A 19,551-nucleotide genomic window follows, 5' to 3' on the forward strand; every position below is an offset into this window, starting at 1 on the left:
TAAATGGTGTGAAAAAATTTAATTTATAAATAATAAATTAAAATTCTATGTATCATGCCAATGTAGTGTTTGTTTTTCTGATTTGGTTTTGGTGCATAATGAAGAACACAAAATGCTGCTTATAAGGACACAATTCAAAAGAAAACACTGTGCTTGAACAGTGGATGCATTTGCTTTCTTCACTTAATGGATTTGCAGAATCGTCCTCTCACCAAAAAAGTCATTCTTTCAGCATTAAAAACATGCATAAATAGTGGATGCATTTGATTTTTCCAAATAATGGATTTGCAGAATCGTCCTCTCACAAAAGAAGTCATCTTTCAGCAGTGAAAACAGGCTTGAATATTTGATGCAGATTGTTTTCTCTACTTAATGGATTTGCAGAAAAACGTCCTCTCAGCAAAAAAGTGAATATTTGAGCAGTAACAACAGGCTGGCTTATTGAATTATTGAATGATTTCAATGAAGTTGGCAGCTTTGTCCAGTGTTAAATCAATGTTTTGTAATAAAAAGCTAAAAAACCTACTGCCTTAGATGTGACCATACAATCAAAATTATTTGCACACTCCTCAAAAAATAATTCTCTGCATCACATTTTAATATTAGGTAAATAAAACTTTAAATATTAGATAAATAATTAATAAACTATAAATATTAGGTAAATAAAAAAACATTAGGTAAAAATTAGATAAAGGAAAAAATATTTCCGAATTAAATTAAATTAAAAAATATAATATTACAATCTATAATATTATATTATATCATTACATAATATAATAATATAAAATATAATATCACAAATAATGTATAAGAATTATCCGATTAATGATTTTATTTTTAAAAAAAATATATCACAAATAATGTATAAGAATTTTATGATTTTTTTATATTATATCATTATATAATATAATATTATAAAAATATTATATTATTTTAAAAAAAATTATTATATTATAATTAGGGTTGTTTCAAAGAAATGGGGCACATATCAAAGAGCTTGGGTAGCTCTTTGAAAATGCGACCCCAAGGGGGGATTTTCAACAAGCTTGGGTAGCTCTTTGAAAACGCGACCCAAGGGGGATTTTCAAGCTTGGGTCGCTTTTTCAAAGCGCGACCCCTGTTGGAGAAATCGTTTTCGTTCGGGTCGCTCTTTCTCGCCTCATTTAGACTGGTTAGTTTTGAAAGCTCGAAAAAAAACTGGTTAGTTTTGAAAAGTGGTTGAATAAATTGGTTAGAAATGAGAGGGAGCCATGGTTTTCTGTCACTGCAGAAGTGTCAGGAGTTGGCATAATTGGCACACACACCCAAATGCTGCTGCTATGGCCTGTGGTCTGTCTATTCAGGCCACTTGACGACCAATGATAGCTCGCCCATGCTGAAGAATATAACAGGACTCGTACTCCATGTGATCGATTCCAAGGGGAATAGACATAATATTTACATAAAATACCATAAGCTGGTAAATTTCGTGTTTGAAGTGAAAAAAATATAAACATAGTTTGGAGAAATATTTTACACTAGGAAATCCGTATTCATAAGGGCACATACAGTGGCGGATCTGGCTATGAAGTTAAGGGGGGTCAATTTTTTTGTAAAAAAAATTAAAAGGGGTCACAAAAAAATTAAGGGGGGTCAATTTCAATTTTACAACCTAAAAATATGTATAATATTAATAAAAAAAAAATTAAGGGGGTCAGTTGCCCCCTCTTGCCCCTTCTAAGATCCGCCTCTGGGCACATACTAGAAAATCCGATCAATGAAGTAAGAAATTTGTCTATACAGATCATGCAGATTGGAGAATCTTGGTTTCTGGAGTATAATTGTCCATATCAGCATGGTTGCTTCTGGCAGACATTGAATAAGCACGGCATGAATCACTGATCGAAAGGGTCCTTTCTTCGCGGCTTTCTTCAGAGGATGACTGTGTTCGACTGTCCAGTGAAATGTTATCAAATGACTTGAAACTCATAGCATGCTCTGTTGCTCGATTGACTATGGGTGCTCGGATTCTCTTTTTGCCTTGAAATTTACTAATGACAGTAGACATTGATGGCCTCAGAGTAGGCGATGGATTCGTGCACATTAGTGCTAAGTTTAACATCCTTAGCGCCTCTTTCTTGGAGTAGTTTGAGCCAAGAATCGGGTCTACGAGGTCCAAAAGATTTCCCTGCTCCTGAAGGACATAGGCCTATTGAGAAACAAAAAACATGATCATAAGTTTTGTCTTGAGAATAAAAATTCAGAGGTCAGAGTGATCATTGAAAGCTTACCCAATCAAGAAGATTCATGAACTCCTCTATTGGTCTGAAATTGTTGTTGCTTTTCCCACTGACAATCTCCAGTGCAACAATTCCGAAGCTGTACACATCTGCTTTGTCAGTCAGGTAGCCCCTCATTGCGTATTCAGGAGCCATATAGCCTCTGAGAACAAGAAATGCAGAAATCACCATGCATGCATAATGATTATTCTCTTAAAGAAATACTAAGAAAAGAAATGCTCACATTGTTCCAGCAATTCGTGTGCTGATATGGGTCTTTTCTTCTGAATCCAGCTTAGCCAAACCAAAATCGCCTATCTTTGCATTAAGATCTCTGTCAAGCAGCACATTAGTAGCCTTAATGTCTCTGTGTACAATTTTCAGCCTTGATTCTTCGTGAAGATAAGTCAGGCCTCTCGCTATCTGTAAGAATATTTTCTTCCTAGACGGCCAATCCAGGTTCAAGAGCTGTTCCTCGCGACCTTACAAGTGAACAACCAATTTAAAGGATGAGATGAAAACCATAAGGCTATCACGATGAAGAAAATGCATGTGAAAATGAGTGAAGTATCTACCGAAAAGTGCTCTAGCAAGACTATTGTTCTCCATGTGCTCATATACGAGCAACAACTGGTCTCCTTCTATACAACAGCCGACAAGCTTCACAAGGTTCGGGTGTTGCACAGCCACTATCATGCCTAATTCGTTGATGAATTCACGGGTTCCTTGTTTTGATTTGGGTGATAGCTGCTTAACAGCTATTTCTGCATCATCTGGTAGGACTCCCTACAAGAAGCCAAATAAACATGAATTACCTGCAACCTAAGATTTTTATCTAAATTCTATGTCTATGTTGCAATGCTTGAAGCTCAAAGAAGAAAGCAAGTATTATACCTTGTAAACTGGCCCGAATCCACCTTCACCAATCTTATTAGCACAATCAAAGTCGTTGGTCGCAGCTTTGATCTGTCTCAGGCTAAAGTAAGCAGTTCGTGACTCTATAGCTTGTCGGAGTTCTGTATCAAGTTTAGTCATATGTTACAGAAGGAAGCCAATAGTACTGTTTTTATATTAATTTTATGTTAACAAAATCTCTGACCTTTATCTTCGACGTCTTTTTTTCCTAGGCACCTCGTTTTCCAGAGTACTAAAAGAATCAAGATCACAATGACAAATGCCCCAACCACAATGCCAACTATAGTTTCAGTAGAGAAATCACCAGTTTCAACATGAAAGTCTACAAGAAGACTATGATTAGGACTCATGAAAAGGCAGAACAATATAAGCTGAACAAGCAGAATTCAAGAATGTACTAACTTGGAGTTACAGTGATTGCTGATATAAGAGGTCCATATACACCTCTGTCAGGAACTAGGGTAGTTCCCTTCCCTGCCCAGTACAGATGGATCTCCAGAGTACCATTAACGACGGTAACATCATTATCCAAGGTGATTGCCTTTCCGAATCCTTTGGCTTCTTCAGCAATGTTAAAGTTCTTCCGTATAAGTTTTCCCTGTACAGAAACAAAATGTTAAGCCTGGACTAGAATAAGCCTATTTCTAAGGCTAGAAATATAAATGCGCCTCCCACTTACTTGGATGGATACATCAAAAATGCGCCTTCCAATGCTGTTATATGTCATGTCATCAGAATACTGTATTTCAGCAAAGTGGAGGCGAACTTTGTAACTACCACTTCGCAAGCAAAGTCCATAGTACTTGAGTGAAGAAGGGGCGAGGCGTGCTGTTTTATAAATTTCTTCACTCATGTTGTTGTTCATTGCAAGAAAATTGCCTCTGTCATTGTTCAAAAACACTCCTGTACTGCTATATGCCCATTTCTCCGAAGAATAATAAGAAAAGTATGATGGACCTTCTGGAACTAAGTCCTCTTCATACTCGTGTCCTCCCCAGTCCGTTGTGGTTCCTCCACAATTGATAAAAAGTGAGTGATCTGCGGGTTTCAGAGTAGCTCTTTAAATCAGAATATGAAGAATTTAGAAGTAACTCATCATCATAGTTGAAGAGCCAGATTGGTTTTACACTTACGTTTACTTTTTCGGGAGCAGGGGAGATCTTTCTTCAAGCACCAAGCAACTCTACAATACAAACTACGAGTAAGTTCCAGTTCATGTTGTGCTTATAAGAAACTAGTACATGCCATGTCCATAGAAACTTACGAATTGCTTTCTGAAGATGACATGTGTTGATAGAGGAATTTGGTGAATCAACAAACGTGAGGTTCGTTGCCGGAATAAGGTGTTTCACGGTGATTATATGACGAAGATCCGCCGTAGGCGGTGGTTTTCAGTGTTTGAGGGTGGCTGAGATCAAGGGAATATATTTCTGCTCTCGTTCTCACAACTCTCGATATATCCCCCTGATGTGCCTACGTACCCCTTTATATAGGGGATCAAGCCATACGTAGTTCTATGGAACCAGGAGTCCTAGTTTGATCAGGACTAGGCCTCTTGGCGATAAGATCGGAGATAGGCCGAAGGCCCATCCTGGAGAGTCCTACTCCTATTAGAATTAGTCTTGAGTATGACCACCTCAGACTCCTAATCCAAATAGATCACGGATTCAACGATATCTCCACTACGAGAGATAGCATCTACCACGACTCTTATGGAGAAGTTATCTGGGCAAGCCATGACCAACCCCTCGAGGAGCAGGGACATGTCCTCACCTCCCGGTGAGGTCTTCATCTTCAGACAAGGTAGACTAGGAGCCAACTTACACGATCGTCTCAATCCCCCAATGAGGACTAACTCACCAGAATACAGGATTCAGACATATGATCGGCCTTCACATTACCCCGGAGGGCCTTCAAGAACCATGATCACCTCAAGCCCCCACACGAGGGTCAACTCGGCAGATAGCAGGATTGAGGATTGTAGATCATGCCCGGATGAGCCCGGGAACTATCAGATGAGCCTGATAACTACCAAATGAGCTTGGTAACTAGTCTTCATATCCCTCGGAAGGGTCGTCACGGAGACTCACTCATCCTCCCTCTCATACTTATTTCATAATTATGTCATTCTTTAAGTCAAAGGGCGCGTCCTTCGCGGGGAGACGCGTCCTTCCTCTTCCTTGTCTTCATGTTCTTCTTCCTGGACAAGAGACCGCTCCTCCCGGACCATGTCTGGGGAGGACGCGTCCTCTCCTTCACATAGTATAAAAACGGCCACAACAAGTACTCCCCAGATTCTTCTATCATTAAAAATGTTAGGGGAATCTCTAATGCTCAAACGATAATCCAGCTATTGACATGACGCGTCCTCTCCAAGAGGCGCGTCCTCCTCTTTCGACCCTTGCCTGACGAATCCATACCATTTCTCCTGTCATTTAATTTCAATTTTAAAATCAAAATGCCAGCTGTCCCCCTTTCCTCTATAAATACCCCTCAGAAACTCGTCTTCTCCATTTCTCACGACCGTTATCCATCTCTCCGGCGATTTGAACTTTCCGAGCACAACACCGCATTTTCCGACCTCCATTTGCAGATTTTAAGCACTCATTCCCTTCACCATCTCCAAAGGTACATTTTTCATCCACTTTGTTCAAGTTTCGTCAAGTAATTTGTTAGATCTGAGTATGTGTCTCTTCAGTTACCCCTCTGTTCTTCATTTCTTCAATCTGTATATATGTATGTATATCTGTATATGCTATGCTTTGATCCATTAGATCCGCTTTAGCTATATGATAAAAGTGTTTGTAGAATGTAAATTCGTATCTAGGCTCAAGGCGCGTCCTTCAACTCTGGGCGCGCCCTACGCGCATCTTGATTTTCTTGCTTAGTAGTACACATTATTTGTGTAACCCTTTCTATCAAGATCCATCCATCCAACGAGAGGGCGCGGCCTACCTGCAAGACGCGCCTTCTCCTATCCTTGAATCGTTACTCCCTTCTATGCCTTTTTCTAACTACCCAGTTTCCTTAATCTTATTTTCCAAGAGGCGCGCCCTGACAGCCGTTCCTTTATTGTTTTCTTTCAGCTGGCAGACGAGGGCGCGTCTCCTCCCTTTCACCCATTTAGGAGCTTTCTCGGACAACGGGGAATTTCTATCTCTCCTCCAGAGATCTTTTCTCCAACTCCACCCCGCCCTTCCTACATTCTCTCTGAAGACGAGAAAGAGAGAATCCTTCACAACCTCGCACGAGATATGGAATCTTCACATTCTTCAACTCCTCATACACCCCCTCCACCACCTGTTGAGGAAGCCATCAGCACCCCTACCATGACGGGCCGCCCCACAGACTACGATTCGGATTTTGAAAACTGGCTGGAGGATCCCGAGGACGCGCCCAAGCGAAAGGGCGTGGGCAGAATGTACCAAATCATCTCCTCCTCTTCAGAGCACAGCACTTCTTCTCCTTCATCCGACAAAAACGATTCCAACTACGAGATATCGGACAAAGGGAATGAGGGCGCGTCCTCTCACCAAGCTAGCGAGGATAGCCAAGAGAGCCCTCAAGGCGCGTCCTCAAGTAAGGCACCCAGGGCTCACCCATCTCCTCCACCTTCTCCTGAGCCATACTCACATCCAAAGGTGGAAGAATGGGAAGAAGACGTAGATTGGACTGAGTATGAGGATATGGAGCTTTCTTCCAAAATGGTCGAAGAAATAAAGAAGAATAAGGGGAAGCTAAGCTGTGTAGACCAACCTTCTTCACTTTCTTGGGAGGAGCTGGAATGGACAATGGCCTACTATGAGCAAAAGGGGATTGCTGTGGTGCCCCTCGAGGGAATGAGGGCCCATCGATTCGACATAGGAAACTACAGAATTCCTCGCCTTGTCCTGACCCCCCGACATGTGAGCTTAGGAGTGGGCGCGCCTTTACATGAATACTTCGAGGCCATCTGCGAATGGTTTGACATCGCACCCATCCAGCTGTCACCAAACTCCTACAAGTTGGCAGCAGGCCTATACATTCTATACAAAGACGAGGGGTACGGCGCGCCCTCTATGGAGGAGCTAAGCTATTTCTTCCGGCTCACGAGAAGCTCTTTGGGCTACTTCTTCCTTGTTGTCAGGAAGCAACACAACAACAAGGGATTTAGTGAAGGGCGCGCCTCCCACATCAAGAAATGGAAAGAACCTTTCTTTTACGTCTATGACGTTAAAAGAGTTAGGACGCAGTTCAACATTTCTCCAGGTCAGCACTTTTCCTCAGGACGCGTCCTTCCATCTATTAAAATCCTTTTTATTGACTCGTCCTTTGCCTTCTTTAGTTGAACGAGGGATGCCCTCCCTAGAGAATGAGGCTCTGGAAAGGGCGCAACACATTTTGAATCTTCCTCACGAGAGGAAGAACATGACACTTCTCGTCACCACCCCGAATCTTGTTAGGGCTGGTTTCCTTTCCCCCACCATAGGCACTAAGGTGGGGTTCAAAGTGTTTAGAGACGGCAAACCCCTCACGGACAGAAAGCATAGGTTTTCTAGGAAAGAGTCCAGGGAGCCGAGTCCGGAAGATTTATCTGACCAAGGTATGATGGGGCGCGCCTTCCCTGTACCTTCAAGGCGCGTCTTACACCTTTTATGTATTGGCCACATCTTACTTGTTTACTTTTGAAGCACATTTCTTATTCATATCTCTGGTTTATTAACTTATGTACATGACTAACGTGCCTTTACCATTGCTATGCAGATATGGCGAACGTCCCTGCTTTTTTCAACCGGACCAGGCTTGGGGAGGGCGCGTCCTCCCAACCCTCGGGATCAAAACGGGGCGCGCCCGTCCTTGATACCCAGAAGCAGGGTGACAAGGCCAATCCTGCACAGGAGGATTCTCGGGTCCAGAAAAGACAGAGGGTGTTGAAGAAAGGGCAATCCTCCACTGGCCTAACGAGCAGGGCTCTAGGTGAGATAGGCGCGTCTATCGCCTCAGACGAGGAATTAAGAGCATGGCGCGCCAAGTCCGAGGCCGATAAGGATGCATGGATCCTCAAGGCCAGCTGTGAGATGTTGGTTCATAACATGGACCGAGAGAATGCTAAGGTGGCTCAGGAGACGCGCCTTTCGAATCTTGAGAAGGAGGTCTCCCAGCTTAAAAAAGATGCGAAGAAGCAGGAGAAGGCGTTGCAAGCAGCCGAGAGCGCCAAAAAGGCAGCCGAGGAGAGCTTATCTTCCGAAAGGGCGCGCCTTGACAAGGAAATTGCTGATCTAAAGAAGGCGAACTCCACCCTCGAGTCTTCCAACCAGAGTCTGGTGGAGGAGAAAGATAAGGTTGAAGGCGCGTCCTTCTTTGAGGGCGTTTGTAGCTATATTGCTACGTTCCTCTCTGGGGAGCCTAACTATGATTGGCTTCCCAAGTTTGGGAAGACTGCAGCCGATTTCATGGCCAAGTTCCCAGAGGAGCATCCTGAGCTGATGGCGGCCAAGAAGGCAGAACTGGAGGCCACCCTGGCCAAGGAGGCAGCTGAAGGAACGGCGCGCCAGGAGGGCGGCCATCAAGGAGAGGACGCGTCTGATCCTTAACCTATGTTACTATTCAATCCAGCCTTGTATCAAACAATGAATGTTCTAGATATTTCGAGGAGCAGGCCCTCTGTAAAACCTTGCAGATTGTAATTAATAATTACTTTGTTTTATGGGGCGCGCCCTAAACTTCTAATTGCGTTTTGCACAGTCTTTTGTTTGTCACTTTCTTTCATGCCTTCGTGTTTATATTCACATAATAGTATAAATGATAAGGCAGGGGAAGGACGAGCCTTTCCCGGGTGAGTGCGTCCTCCCTTATGTAGACATCAACCTTTCACTCAAAGATGCAAGTCATGCTCCTGCATTTTCTTGTCATAAACACGAAGATAAATTACTCTTTTTAACACGGAGTGGGTCGCGCCCTTCCTCTCAGGATATTATTGACATGAGAGGGCGCGTCCTCCGCTTGGGGATGTTTATCGACCGCTACTTAGGGCAACATAACCTTCTTAAACGTTTTTTAAAGACGATCATATTCCATGCTAAATAGATTAATGCGCCGTCTTCCGGAGGAGGCGTCCTCACAGATAATAATTTCACTTGGCTTCACTTTACATGAAAGTTTTGTTCGCACTACTCCCCAAGTGATTTGTCTTATGAATGGTGGGGGAAGGACGCGCCTCTAGAACTCTTGCATCTCAGTGGATAGTTCATCCACTTTTAAGCCATTATTTTACACAGAAAGTTCAAGGGAAGAGGGGGCGCGGCCTCCACACATCCATGGGGACGCGTCTTTTGTAATGTTTTTCTTGTTTTCATAACTCATGATTATTAAGCCATCATTCTCCGGGCAACCCCTATTAAATGGTCAGGGGGGCGCGTCTTCCCCAGAATCTGGTGGGCGCGCCTGATATTAAAATACATTACACACGTTTTTGTATGGAAAACAGAGTGGCTCTAGGCCTTTTATTAAGGATAACTGAATCGTAATATGGCCTTTGGCCCATAGTAAATCAGATAACTAATTCGCTCGAGTACGAAACCGCACCCGTCCCAAGGAGCTGTTAACTCCAAGGGGACATAAAAAGACTAGCAAGGGCCTTAGTCTAAAGAAGGGCGTATGTATACTACTCCCCTAGACTAGGTATGATGATTATTCATTGCTAGTCTACGTAGCCTGTGGCTACTGATAATACTTCTTTAGATGTTCCGCGTTCCAAGGTCGTGGAACGGGCTTCCCATCTAAGTCTTCTAATCTGTAAGTGCCCTTCCATAATATGACCTTGACTCTATAAGGGCCTTCCCAGTTGGCTCCGAAGACTCCATGTTGGGGATTTTTGTTGTTGAGCACAACCTTTCTAAGGACAAGGTCCCCAACTTGGAAGGGGTGAGCCTTTACTTTGTTGTTGTAATACTTGGCCGTCCTACGTTGATACGCGGCCAGGCGTAGTTGCGATGTAGCTCTGATTTCTTCAATCATATCCAAGTATAATCTCTGACTTGCATCATTATCCAGTTGGTCGAAGTAGTCCCTCCTGAATGACCCTGCTCCAATCTCGATTGGGACCATGGCCTCGCACCCATAAGATAGGACGAAGGGCGACTCCCCAGTCGTTGTCCTAGGAGTTGTGTTGTAAGACCATAGGACCATGGGGAGTTCTTCCGGCCAATTCCCTTTGCTATCTTCCAGCTTTGTCTTCAGAGTATGCTTGATGATTTTGTTGACCGCCTCCGTCTGCCCGTTGCTTTGGGGATGGTACACCGCCGCAAAATCTTTCTTGATTCCGAGATTTTCACATAGGCCTCTTAGCTCTTTGCTGTCGAACTGCTTTCCATTATCCGAGATCAGCTTGTAAGGGACTCCAAACCTGCAAACAATAGAGTTAAAAACAAAATCTGTTATTTTCTTGGCTGTGATGGTGGCCAAGGGTGCGGCCTCTGCCCATTTGGTGAAGTAGTCGACCGCAACCACTGCATACTTCACTCCTCCCTTGGCTTTTGGGAGTTCTCCGATCAAGTCTATCCCCCACATAGCGAAGGGCCAAGGACTAGTCATGCTGGTGAGAGACGTGGCTGGGCTATTGGTGAAATTGGCGAATCGCTGGCACTTGTCACATGCTCTGGCGAAATTGAAAGCATCACTCCTCAAAGTTGGCCAGTAGTATCCCTGTCTCAAAATCTTCATGGCCAGTGAGTTGCCTCCCGAGTGGTTTCCGCATATGCCTTCGTGGACCTCCCTCATCACATAAGTGCACTCCTCCCCATCTATGCATTTGAGAAGGGGCTGATTAAAGCCTCTTTTATACAACTTCCCATCATATTCCACATATCTGGCAGCCTTGTATTTTAACTTTCGGGCTTCAGCTTTATCTTCGGGCAGCGTACCCTCCTTGATGTATTTCCAGATTGGGGTCATCCATGTTAAATTTTCACTCTTGTCTTGTACTTCTGTTACCTCAAGCTCGGGGATGCTAGGTACCTCCTGTATCTCTAGGCGGATAACTCCCAACAGTGCCGGATCTTTCTGAGATGCTAACTTCGCGAGAGCGTCGGCATCCCCGTTAAATTCTCTGGGTACTCTGTTTACCTGTACCTCTTTGAACTGATCTAGTAATCCCTGAACGCACCTGAGATATATCGCCGTCTTAGGCCCCTTTGCTTGGTATCCTCCTTTGATGTGTTCGACCACCAGCATGGAGTCGACCTTTATAACGAGCTTTCTCACCTTCATTTCCAGAGCAAGCCTTAGCCCTCCGATTAGGGCTTCATACTCTGCATCATTGTTAGAGAGCTGGAAGGTAAAGTGAGTTGCGTTCAAGAGTCTATGTCCTTCCGGGCTCACGAGTACTATCCCAGCTCCCGCTCCTTCATTATTTACTGCTCCATCTGTATGCAATATCCACCAGAGTTCGGGTATGCTTTCCTTGGGGCATGCCTGCTGCGGTGGTAGGTCGGGATCATATTTGATCAGGAGACCAGACTCCTCTCCATCTTCAGGGAACTCCAAGATAAAATCTGCTAGGGCCTGTCCTTTGATGGCGGTTCTTGGTTTGTAATCTAGGTCAAACTGCCCCAACTCGACTGCCCACTTCATCATCCTACCGGTTACTTCTGGTTTATGCATGATTTGTCGGAGGGGGTACGCCGTCCTGACCTCCACTTTATGAGCCTGGAAGTATGGTCGCAATTTCCTAGTTGCATGTACCAGGGCATATACCAGCTTCTCCATACTTGTGTAGCGAGTCTCTGCGTCTAGCAACCTCTTGCTCACGTAGTAGATTGGGGACTGCCCCTCCTCATCTTCTTTCACCAATACAGCGCTTATGGAGTAGTCTGAAACGGCTAAGTAGAGGACAAGCGTCTCCCCTTCCTGAGGTTTGGCCAAGAGGGGTGGTTCGCCCAAGTGCTTTTTGATTTTTATAAAGGCATCCTCACATTCCTCCGTCCACTCGAAATCTTTAGACGCGCCCTTTATGGCCTTAAAAAACTCCTTGCATTTTTCTGACGACTTTGACACGAACCTGTTCAAGGCGGCTATCCTTCCTGTCAGACTTTGCACTTGCTTGATATTGGCTGGAGACTTCATGTCTAATAATGCCTTGATCTTTGCTGGGTTGGCCTCTATGCCTCGGTGGTTAACCATAAAACCAAGGAATTTCCCTGACTCCACCCCAAACACACATTTCTGTGGGTTGAGCTTCATCCTGTATTTCCTCAAGATCTCGAACATCTCTGACAAGTGGGCAACATGGTCGGTATCCTTCTTGGACTTAACCAGCATGTCATCCACGTATACTTCCATTGTCTTCCCAATCTGATCCTTAAACATCATGTTCACCAATCGCTGGTAAGTCGCCCCTGCGTTAATAAGCCCAAACGGCATACCAATGTAGCAATATAGGCCTCTGTCCGTGATGAAGGAGGTATGCTCCTGGTCAGGCTCATACATGGGGATCTGATTGTATCCCGAGTAGGCATCCATAAAGCTGAGGAGGGCGTGTCCTGCCGTTGAATCTACTAGCTGGTCGATACGAGGGAGTGGGAAGCTATCCTTTGGACACGCCTTGTTGAGATCCGTGAAGTCTATGCATGTGCGCCACTTTCCGTTGGGTTTCTTAACAAGTACGGGATTTGCCAGCCATTTCGGGTAGAACGACTCCTTTACCAATCCTGCTTTCAGGAGGCGATCGACTTCCTCCTGCAGGGCTTCGGCTCTTTCTCCGCTGATGGGTCTTCTCTTTTGTCTAGCACCTTTTTTAGAGGGGTCGACATTCAGGTGATGGCACATAATTGCCGGGTCTATCCCCACCATATCTTCGTGGCTCCAAGCAAATACGTCGAGGCTATTTGTAAGGAATTCTATTAGCTTGCTCTTTACCTCTGGACCTAGTTTGGACCCTATCTTCAGGATCTTGCCATCACTCCCCGGTGTAACTTGCACGTCGATCGTATCCTCAGCTGGCCCTGTGTTCTGCACTTGCATGGGTAATCTCGGGTCTAAGTCGAAGTCGAACTGGTGCGGGGTTTCCCTTGGTTCTGAAGATGTATCGTCAGAGGCTTTTTTGGGAGGAGAGGGCTCCTCTAATTCCATGACGATTTCCTCTGGATCCATTTTTCTGACTTTCCTCGGAGGTGCCTCTTCCACTTCGATAACCAATTCTTCACATTCTTCGGACGTTGATTCATCGACAAGAGTGGGCTCGCCCTTTTGAGGGACGCGTCCTCTGAGTAGTGGGGTGCTGGGCATGTCTTCGCTGTCGCTTTCCGGATACTGGACAAGATAGAGAGCATGGACCGAGTGAAGTTCTTCGTGGGGCAGCACTCCCCTTCTGTCTCGAAAATTCTTGAGTGACCGGCCATAGCAATCGCGAGATTCATATTGGGATCCCTTCACACAACCAACTCCTCCCGGGGTGGGGAACTTCAAAGTAAGATGATAAATGGAGGTGATTATCCTCATGTCCTTCAAGAGGGGGCGTCCCATAAGCGCATTATGCGCCGAGGGATGGTCGATGACCACAAACTCGGAAATTTGAGTGGCCGCTCGTGGAGCCTCTCCTAAAGTGACTGGTAAGCGTATGGTTCCTTTGGCTTTGATGGCCTCTCCTCCGAAGCCATATATGTAGAGATTTTCTACGGTCATGTCCTTGTCTGGTAATCCCATCTTCTTGTAGGTGTCATAGTATAGAATGTTAACCGAACTACCATTGTCAACAAATACTCGATGAACATTTAAGGTGGCGATGCGGATGGCGACCACCAAAGCATCATTATGGGGATGGTGTACCCACCTCGCATCGTCCTCCGTAAAGGTGATGTCCATGGTTTCTCCCTTAAATACTCGTGGGGCTCTGGCCGACAGATGGTTCACGTTGGTAAGAGGGTAGTCCTTCGCTTCCTTAGCATATTTCTCCATTGCCTTTCGACTGCCTCCCCCTATGTAAGGTCCCCCAAATATGCTCCTGATGCTACCTTCCCTTATAAACTGAGTATCGCTCTGCTTTTCATCAGCTCTGTCATTCTGTGAAGCACCGAGGCCGCGTCTTTCCGGAGGATGGTCTGTCCTGTACTTTTTTACCCATTCCGTTAGGTATCCTTCTTTGAGTAAATATTCGATTTCCTCTTTCAGATGCCGACACTCGGAGGTGCTATGTCCTGCTGATTCATGGAAGTCACAATACTTCTTTTTGTCCCTGGCTATATGTTGGGGAATAGGTTGAGGTTTCTGGAACGGCACCTTATCCTTGGTCATCGCGTAGACGTGTTCAGCTGAGGCTGTTAGCGGGGTATAAACTCCTGACTGTCTCGGAGGAGGACTCCAAGTCCTTTTGCTTGAAGTCATATTCACCCTTCCCGGAGAGCGGGCGCGTCCTCTTGGTTCTGGACTGGGAGTACGGTCTTTTCTTTTGTATTTAGATTTGGCGATCTCCTTTTGGTTCTCGGCCAACGACTGCTCTACCTTTTTGAAGGATTCGGCTGCGGAATATAGCTCGGACAGGGAGGCCGGGTCCTTCCCTTGGAGGTGCTTCCAGAAGTCGGTACCAACCTTGAGTCCAGCAATAAGGAAGTTCTTCAGGGTTTCGTCTGAGGCTCCCTTCACTCCCATGGATTCCTGATTAAACCTCTTGAAATATGCGGTCAAGGTTTCGTTGTCACGTTGCTTGACGTTGGCGAGTGTAGTGACGGGTGGAGCGTATTTGGTTGCGGCTTGGAATTGCGTCATGAACATCTGCTGCATACCTTCCCAAGAGGAGATGACTCCTCCTCCCAACTTTTGAAACCATTGTTGAGCGCTGTCCCTCAGGGTCGCTGCTAGGAACCTACACCTGACCAGGTCGGGGATTTGATATAAGTCCATTTCAATGTTGAATCTGATCAGGAATTCGCGGGGGTCGGCATTCCCGTGATAGCGGAGATCTGCATTCAGGTTTCTGAAACCGGTTGGTAGTTGGGCTTCGCGGACTGCTGCGGTAAATGGTGACGAGATCTGTGGTGCCGTCGTGGCAGCGCTGGCTTGCAGAAGGGCTAGTAACTTCTTCAGATCTTCGGGGTTAATCGTTCCGACTCCTGGAATAGTCTGAGTATTTACCGGAGGGGGAGTGGTGGTGGTTGTTAGGTTTGTGTTGGCCACCGTGGTCTGAAGCGCGTTGTTGGCTTGAGTCTGGGTAGCGGTTGGTTGGACGATTTGGGCGAGCGTTTGCTGTGGAGTGGAAGTGGGTGGAGTTGTCGTGGCTTGCTGATTGACGGTAGTTATGATTGGAGGTGGCGTGGCCTGTTGATTGGCAGTAGTTATGATTGGAGGTGACGTAGCCTGTTGATTGGCAGTAGTTATGATTGGAGGTGACGTGGCCTGTTGATTGGCAGTAGGCGGGCCTTGGGGGGGCGTGTCTCCTTGATTGCCAAGGGGGCGCGTCCTTCCCGTGGCTCTTGGGTGCGGGGTGTGCTGGCTCGAGTCGCTTTGCGAAGGAAGGTACTCTATCACGGGTCCCCCTCGGCGCCTTCCCCTTGAGTTTGGTATGAGGCCTCTTCCTCTTCCCCGTACTCCCCGGTATGTCCTGCTCGTTCCTGCCTCACGTCTCGCCTCAGGGGGCGCGTCGTTCCCTTGAGGACGCAGGGGCGCGCCATTTCCCTGGGAAGGCCTTCTCTGCTCCTGTTCTGCCATTCGCACAATCATAGCCAGGCTGTCCGGGGTGATACCTAATCTTTCAGCCAGGGGTCGGGCGTCTGCGTTTTGGTTGACCGTCTCTTGTCCCGCCTCTCCCGTTTGTGCGGGAGGCGTGGTCACGTCCAGGGGCGCGCCGTTTGCGTCGTAGACTCCTTGGCTTATTATGGCTCCTGGTGGGAGGTTAGCGTCGGGAGGCGCATCTCCGTATTCCAACATTCGGGGGGTTGGTCGTCTGAAACGTCTACGCCCTCTCCTGCCATGGCTTTTGGAATGGCGCGAGTGTCTAGGGACGAGTTCTTCGAGCACAGACTCCATGGTATCTAACCTCGCATCATACCTCGCTTGACTTTGTTCCATTCGGTGGAGGGCACTAAGGAGCTCCGTGTTACTGACTACAACCGGGGGTGGGTTGTTCGGCAAAGTGCGGGGGTCCTGTATGTGCACCGGTGAGTATGGTTCTACTGGTTCATCTTCGACATAGTAATCTCCTTCATATGGGTCATCATCGTGATTGGCCATCTCTTCCTCTTTGAGATTTCACCTAGTCCCCTCCTTCTAGCGCCAATTTGTTGATAGAGGAATTTGGTGAATCAACAAACGTGAGGTTCGTTGCCGGAATAAGGTGTTTCACGGTGATTATATGACGAAGATCCGCCGTAGGCGGTGGTTTTCAGTGTTTGAGGGTGGCTGAGATCAAGGGAATATATTTCTGCTCTCGTTCTCACAACTCTCGATATATCCCCCTGATGTGCCTACGTACCCCTTTATATAGGGGATCAAGCCATACGTAGTTCTATGGAACCAGGAGTCCTAGTTTGATCAGGACTAGGCCTCTTGGCGATAAGATCGGAGATAGGCCGAAGGCCCATCCTGGAGAGTCCTACTCCTATTAGAATTAGTCTTGAGTATGACCACCTCAGACTCCTAATCCAAATAGATCACGGATTCAACGATATCTCCACTACGAGAGATAGCATCTACCACGACTCTTATGGAGAAGTTATCTGGGCAAGCCATGACCAACCCCTCGAGGAGCAGGGACATGTCCTCACCTCCCGGTGAGGTCTTCATCTTCAGACAAGGTAGACTAGGAGCCAACTTACACGATCGTCTCAATCCCCCAATGAGGACTAACTCACCAGAATACAGGATTCAGACATATGATCGGCCTTCACATTACCCCGGAGGGCCTTCAAGAACCATGATCACCTCAAGCCCCCACACGAGGGTCAACTCGGCAGATAGCAGGATTGAGGATTGTAGATCATGCCCGGATGAGCCCGGGAACTATCAGATGAGCCTGATAACTACCAAATGAGCTTGGTAACTAGTCTTCATATCCCTCGGAAGGGTCGTCACGGAGACTCACTCATCCTCCCTCTCATACTTATTTCATAATTATGTCATTCTTTAAGTCAAAGGGCGCGTCCTTCGCGGGGAGACGCGTCCTTCCTCTTCCTTGTCTTCATGTTCTTCTTCCTGGACAAGAGACCGCTCCTCCCGGACCATGTCTGGGGAGGACGCGTCCTCTCCTTCACATAGTATAAAAACGGCCACAACAACATGCTAGAAGCAAGATTCCTGTGAAAGATACAAAACGAATTTAAATCAATATGTATCTGTACTCTCTCTTTCTGAGGAATTATATGAATGTGAACTTAATAGAGTATACGAAGTGGGAAACTTACACTTTAGATGGCTGGCAGTTATAATCAGCTGCCCGCGTAAAATTGTTGTAAGATAGATCACTGCAGTGAATACAATTTTGAACTCTGTAATTACAGTTTACATTGACCTTAAGCCGGCCATGTGTTTCTTATGCACATCGAAATGAAAGTTATGTAAAGAACTAACAAATTTCCTTCGCTGCCAGTAATCCAACTTGGTATCTCTCCAGTCAATGAATTGTGACTCAGAAACCTAAATTCAAATCACAAGTTGGTGTCACACTTCTGAGCAGTACACAAAGTTGCAGACTACACTGATGAGAAAGTAAACAAGTATGCTATCTGGAGTAAATTAAGTAGACGCGTACATAAATTTCAAATAAAGGTTTAAGGACGCCATTGAATCTGGTATTTGGCCGGACAAGCTATTAAAACTCAGATCTCTGCCAAAAAAAGGAAAAAAAACAGGTAGAAGTCAAAATGATAAATTTTTGAAGTTTGATATCTTTCCACAGGCATACGTGTTTCTGCAGGTTTTAGCAATCGACACTGCACAGCATACACTATAGAAGCATGCAATGCATTTTGATGAAGACTTATAATAAGAAGATTTAGCTATGGCCTATGGTGAAACAATACCAGATAGAAGCACACAAAGGGATAAAATTTTGTTGATCAATGAAAATATTAGCTTACAGGATTTTTAATTCGCTAAATCCACCTAGGTATTCTGGAATTGCTCCTTTGATCAAGCAATTTTTCAATATCCTGCATCATAAAAAGAAAGACAGATTAGGCTAATATTTCAAGGGAACACATTAGCATCCGACAAAGTTCAATTACAACTCACAGAACATGCAGCTGCATATCTTTTAAATCAGGGAAGGTTGAATTTGCTCCACTCAGATCAGATATCCTCCTACCAACAGAAAGCACTGAAGTTATCAACTGATCTCAAAAGGCCGAACCAAGAATCAACTATAATAAGCATTGGCGAGATACTTGAGTTATTCTTACAGTTCTGTAATATTTTTTAAACTGGAGATGCTCGATGGAATGGGCCCCTCCAGTCCTGTTCCTTGCAAGTCCCTGCAAAAAAAAATTAGCATGTTCAGTGAGAGGTATATGTAAATGTGGCTTATAGATTTTTCCTGACAATGAATCAGAATCAAACTGAACATTCAAACGTAATCAACAATAATTACTCACAGTCTTGTAATATTTGTCCAGTTTCCAATGAAATCAGGTATCTTCCCAGAGAATTCATTCCCATCTATTCTACTGCAGGTAGCAGATAATTTTCAGACTTTCTGTTTAACTTAGATATATATAGTACAGATAGAGAATTTCTTACAAATCCGTTAGATTCTTCAAGTTGCCAAATGTTTCTGGTATTGTTCCATTGAATTTATTTGCCGAAAGGATGCTGTGCAGATTGTTTGCAAGAATTCCATCAATATACCAAATATTGATAAAAGTGTTAAAACATATATGCCTAGAAGCATGTGATTAGATTTCTTACAATCTCCTCAAGCCAATCAAATTTCCGAAGTTCTGAGGAAGAGGCCCTTCAAGTAGATTATCTTCCAACAACCTAAAAAATTCAGCTCAGATTAAGTTGAGAAAAATTTCATTTAAAAGCCCAATTGCAGATCATATTCTAAACTTACAGCTCCTCAAGAGTAGTGACATTGGCTAGCTCCGCAGGAATCAACCCATGGAGACGATTTCCCAAAAGGGATCTGCAGAAACCAGAGTGCTACTTTACTACAGCTTTAACAGGTCATATAGGTCGTTTAATTCAGAGATATTTTTAGTTTGCTCTACTGCCACAACAAAAATCTGAAAAAAAACAAGAGCAAGTATCCGAACAAAATCATACAGAAAGTAGACGCTCAGCTGACCAAAAGCTTTGGGAATGGTTCCGCTAATATAGTTATGTGACAGATTTCTGTATAAATCATAAAAGGTATGTGTTAGATCATATTTGACACAAGAGACATAGGTTTCTGAAACGTATGAAATAGAAG

General features: G+C 45.0%; 1 protein-coding gene across 1 annotated transcript; it reads right to left on the reverse strand.

The window, feature by feature from the left end:
• Positions 1-1,616: 1,616 nt before the first annotated feature.
• On the reverse strand, positions 1,617-19,466 carry LOC108221855 (probable LRR receptor-like serine/threonine-protein kinase At1g53430). Its single transcript, XM_064092789.1, has 22 exons — positions 19,404-19,466; positions 19,192-19,263; positions 19,044-19,115; positions 18,876-18,947; positions 18,731-18,802; positions 18,539-18,610; positions 18,372-18,440; positions 18,218-18,289; positions 17,890-17,964; positions 17,709-17,774; positions 17,543-17,602; positions 17,416-17,435; positions 4,438-4,456; positions 4,307-4,356; positions 3,853-4,211; positions 3,576-3,771; positions 3,358-3,495; positions 3,153-3,274; positions 2,834-3,044; positions 2,503-2,740; positions 2,271-2,421; positions 1,617-2,188 (listed from the first exon to the last, which is right to left on the reverse strand). The coding sequence occupies exons 7-22, from the start codon at positions 18,386-18,388 to the stop codon at positions 1,784-1,786; spliced, it is 2,199 nt and encodes a 732-aa protein (XP_063948859.1). The 5' UTR covers positions 18,389-18,440; positions 18,539-18,610; positions 18,731-18,802; positions 18,876-18,947; positions 19,044-19,115; positions 19,192-19,263; positions 19,404-19,466; the 3' UTR covers positions 1,617-1,783.
• Positions 19,467-19,551: the final 85 nt, after the last annotated feature.

This window comes from Daucus carota, chromosome 5 (assembly GCF_001625215.2).
Source record: "Daucus carota subsp. sativus chromosome 5, DH1 v3.0, whole genome shotgun sequence".
NCBI classification, from domain to species: Eukaryota; Viridiplantae; Streptophyta; class Magnoliopsida; order Apiales; family Apiaceae; genus Daucus; species Daucus carota.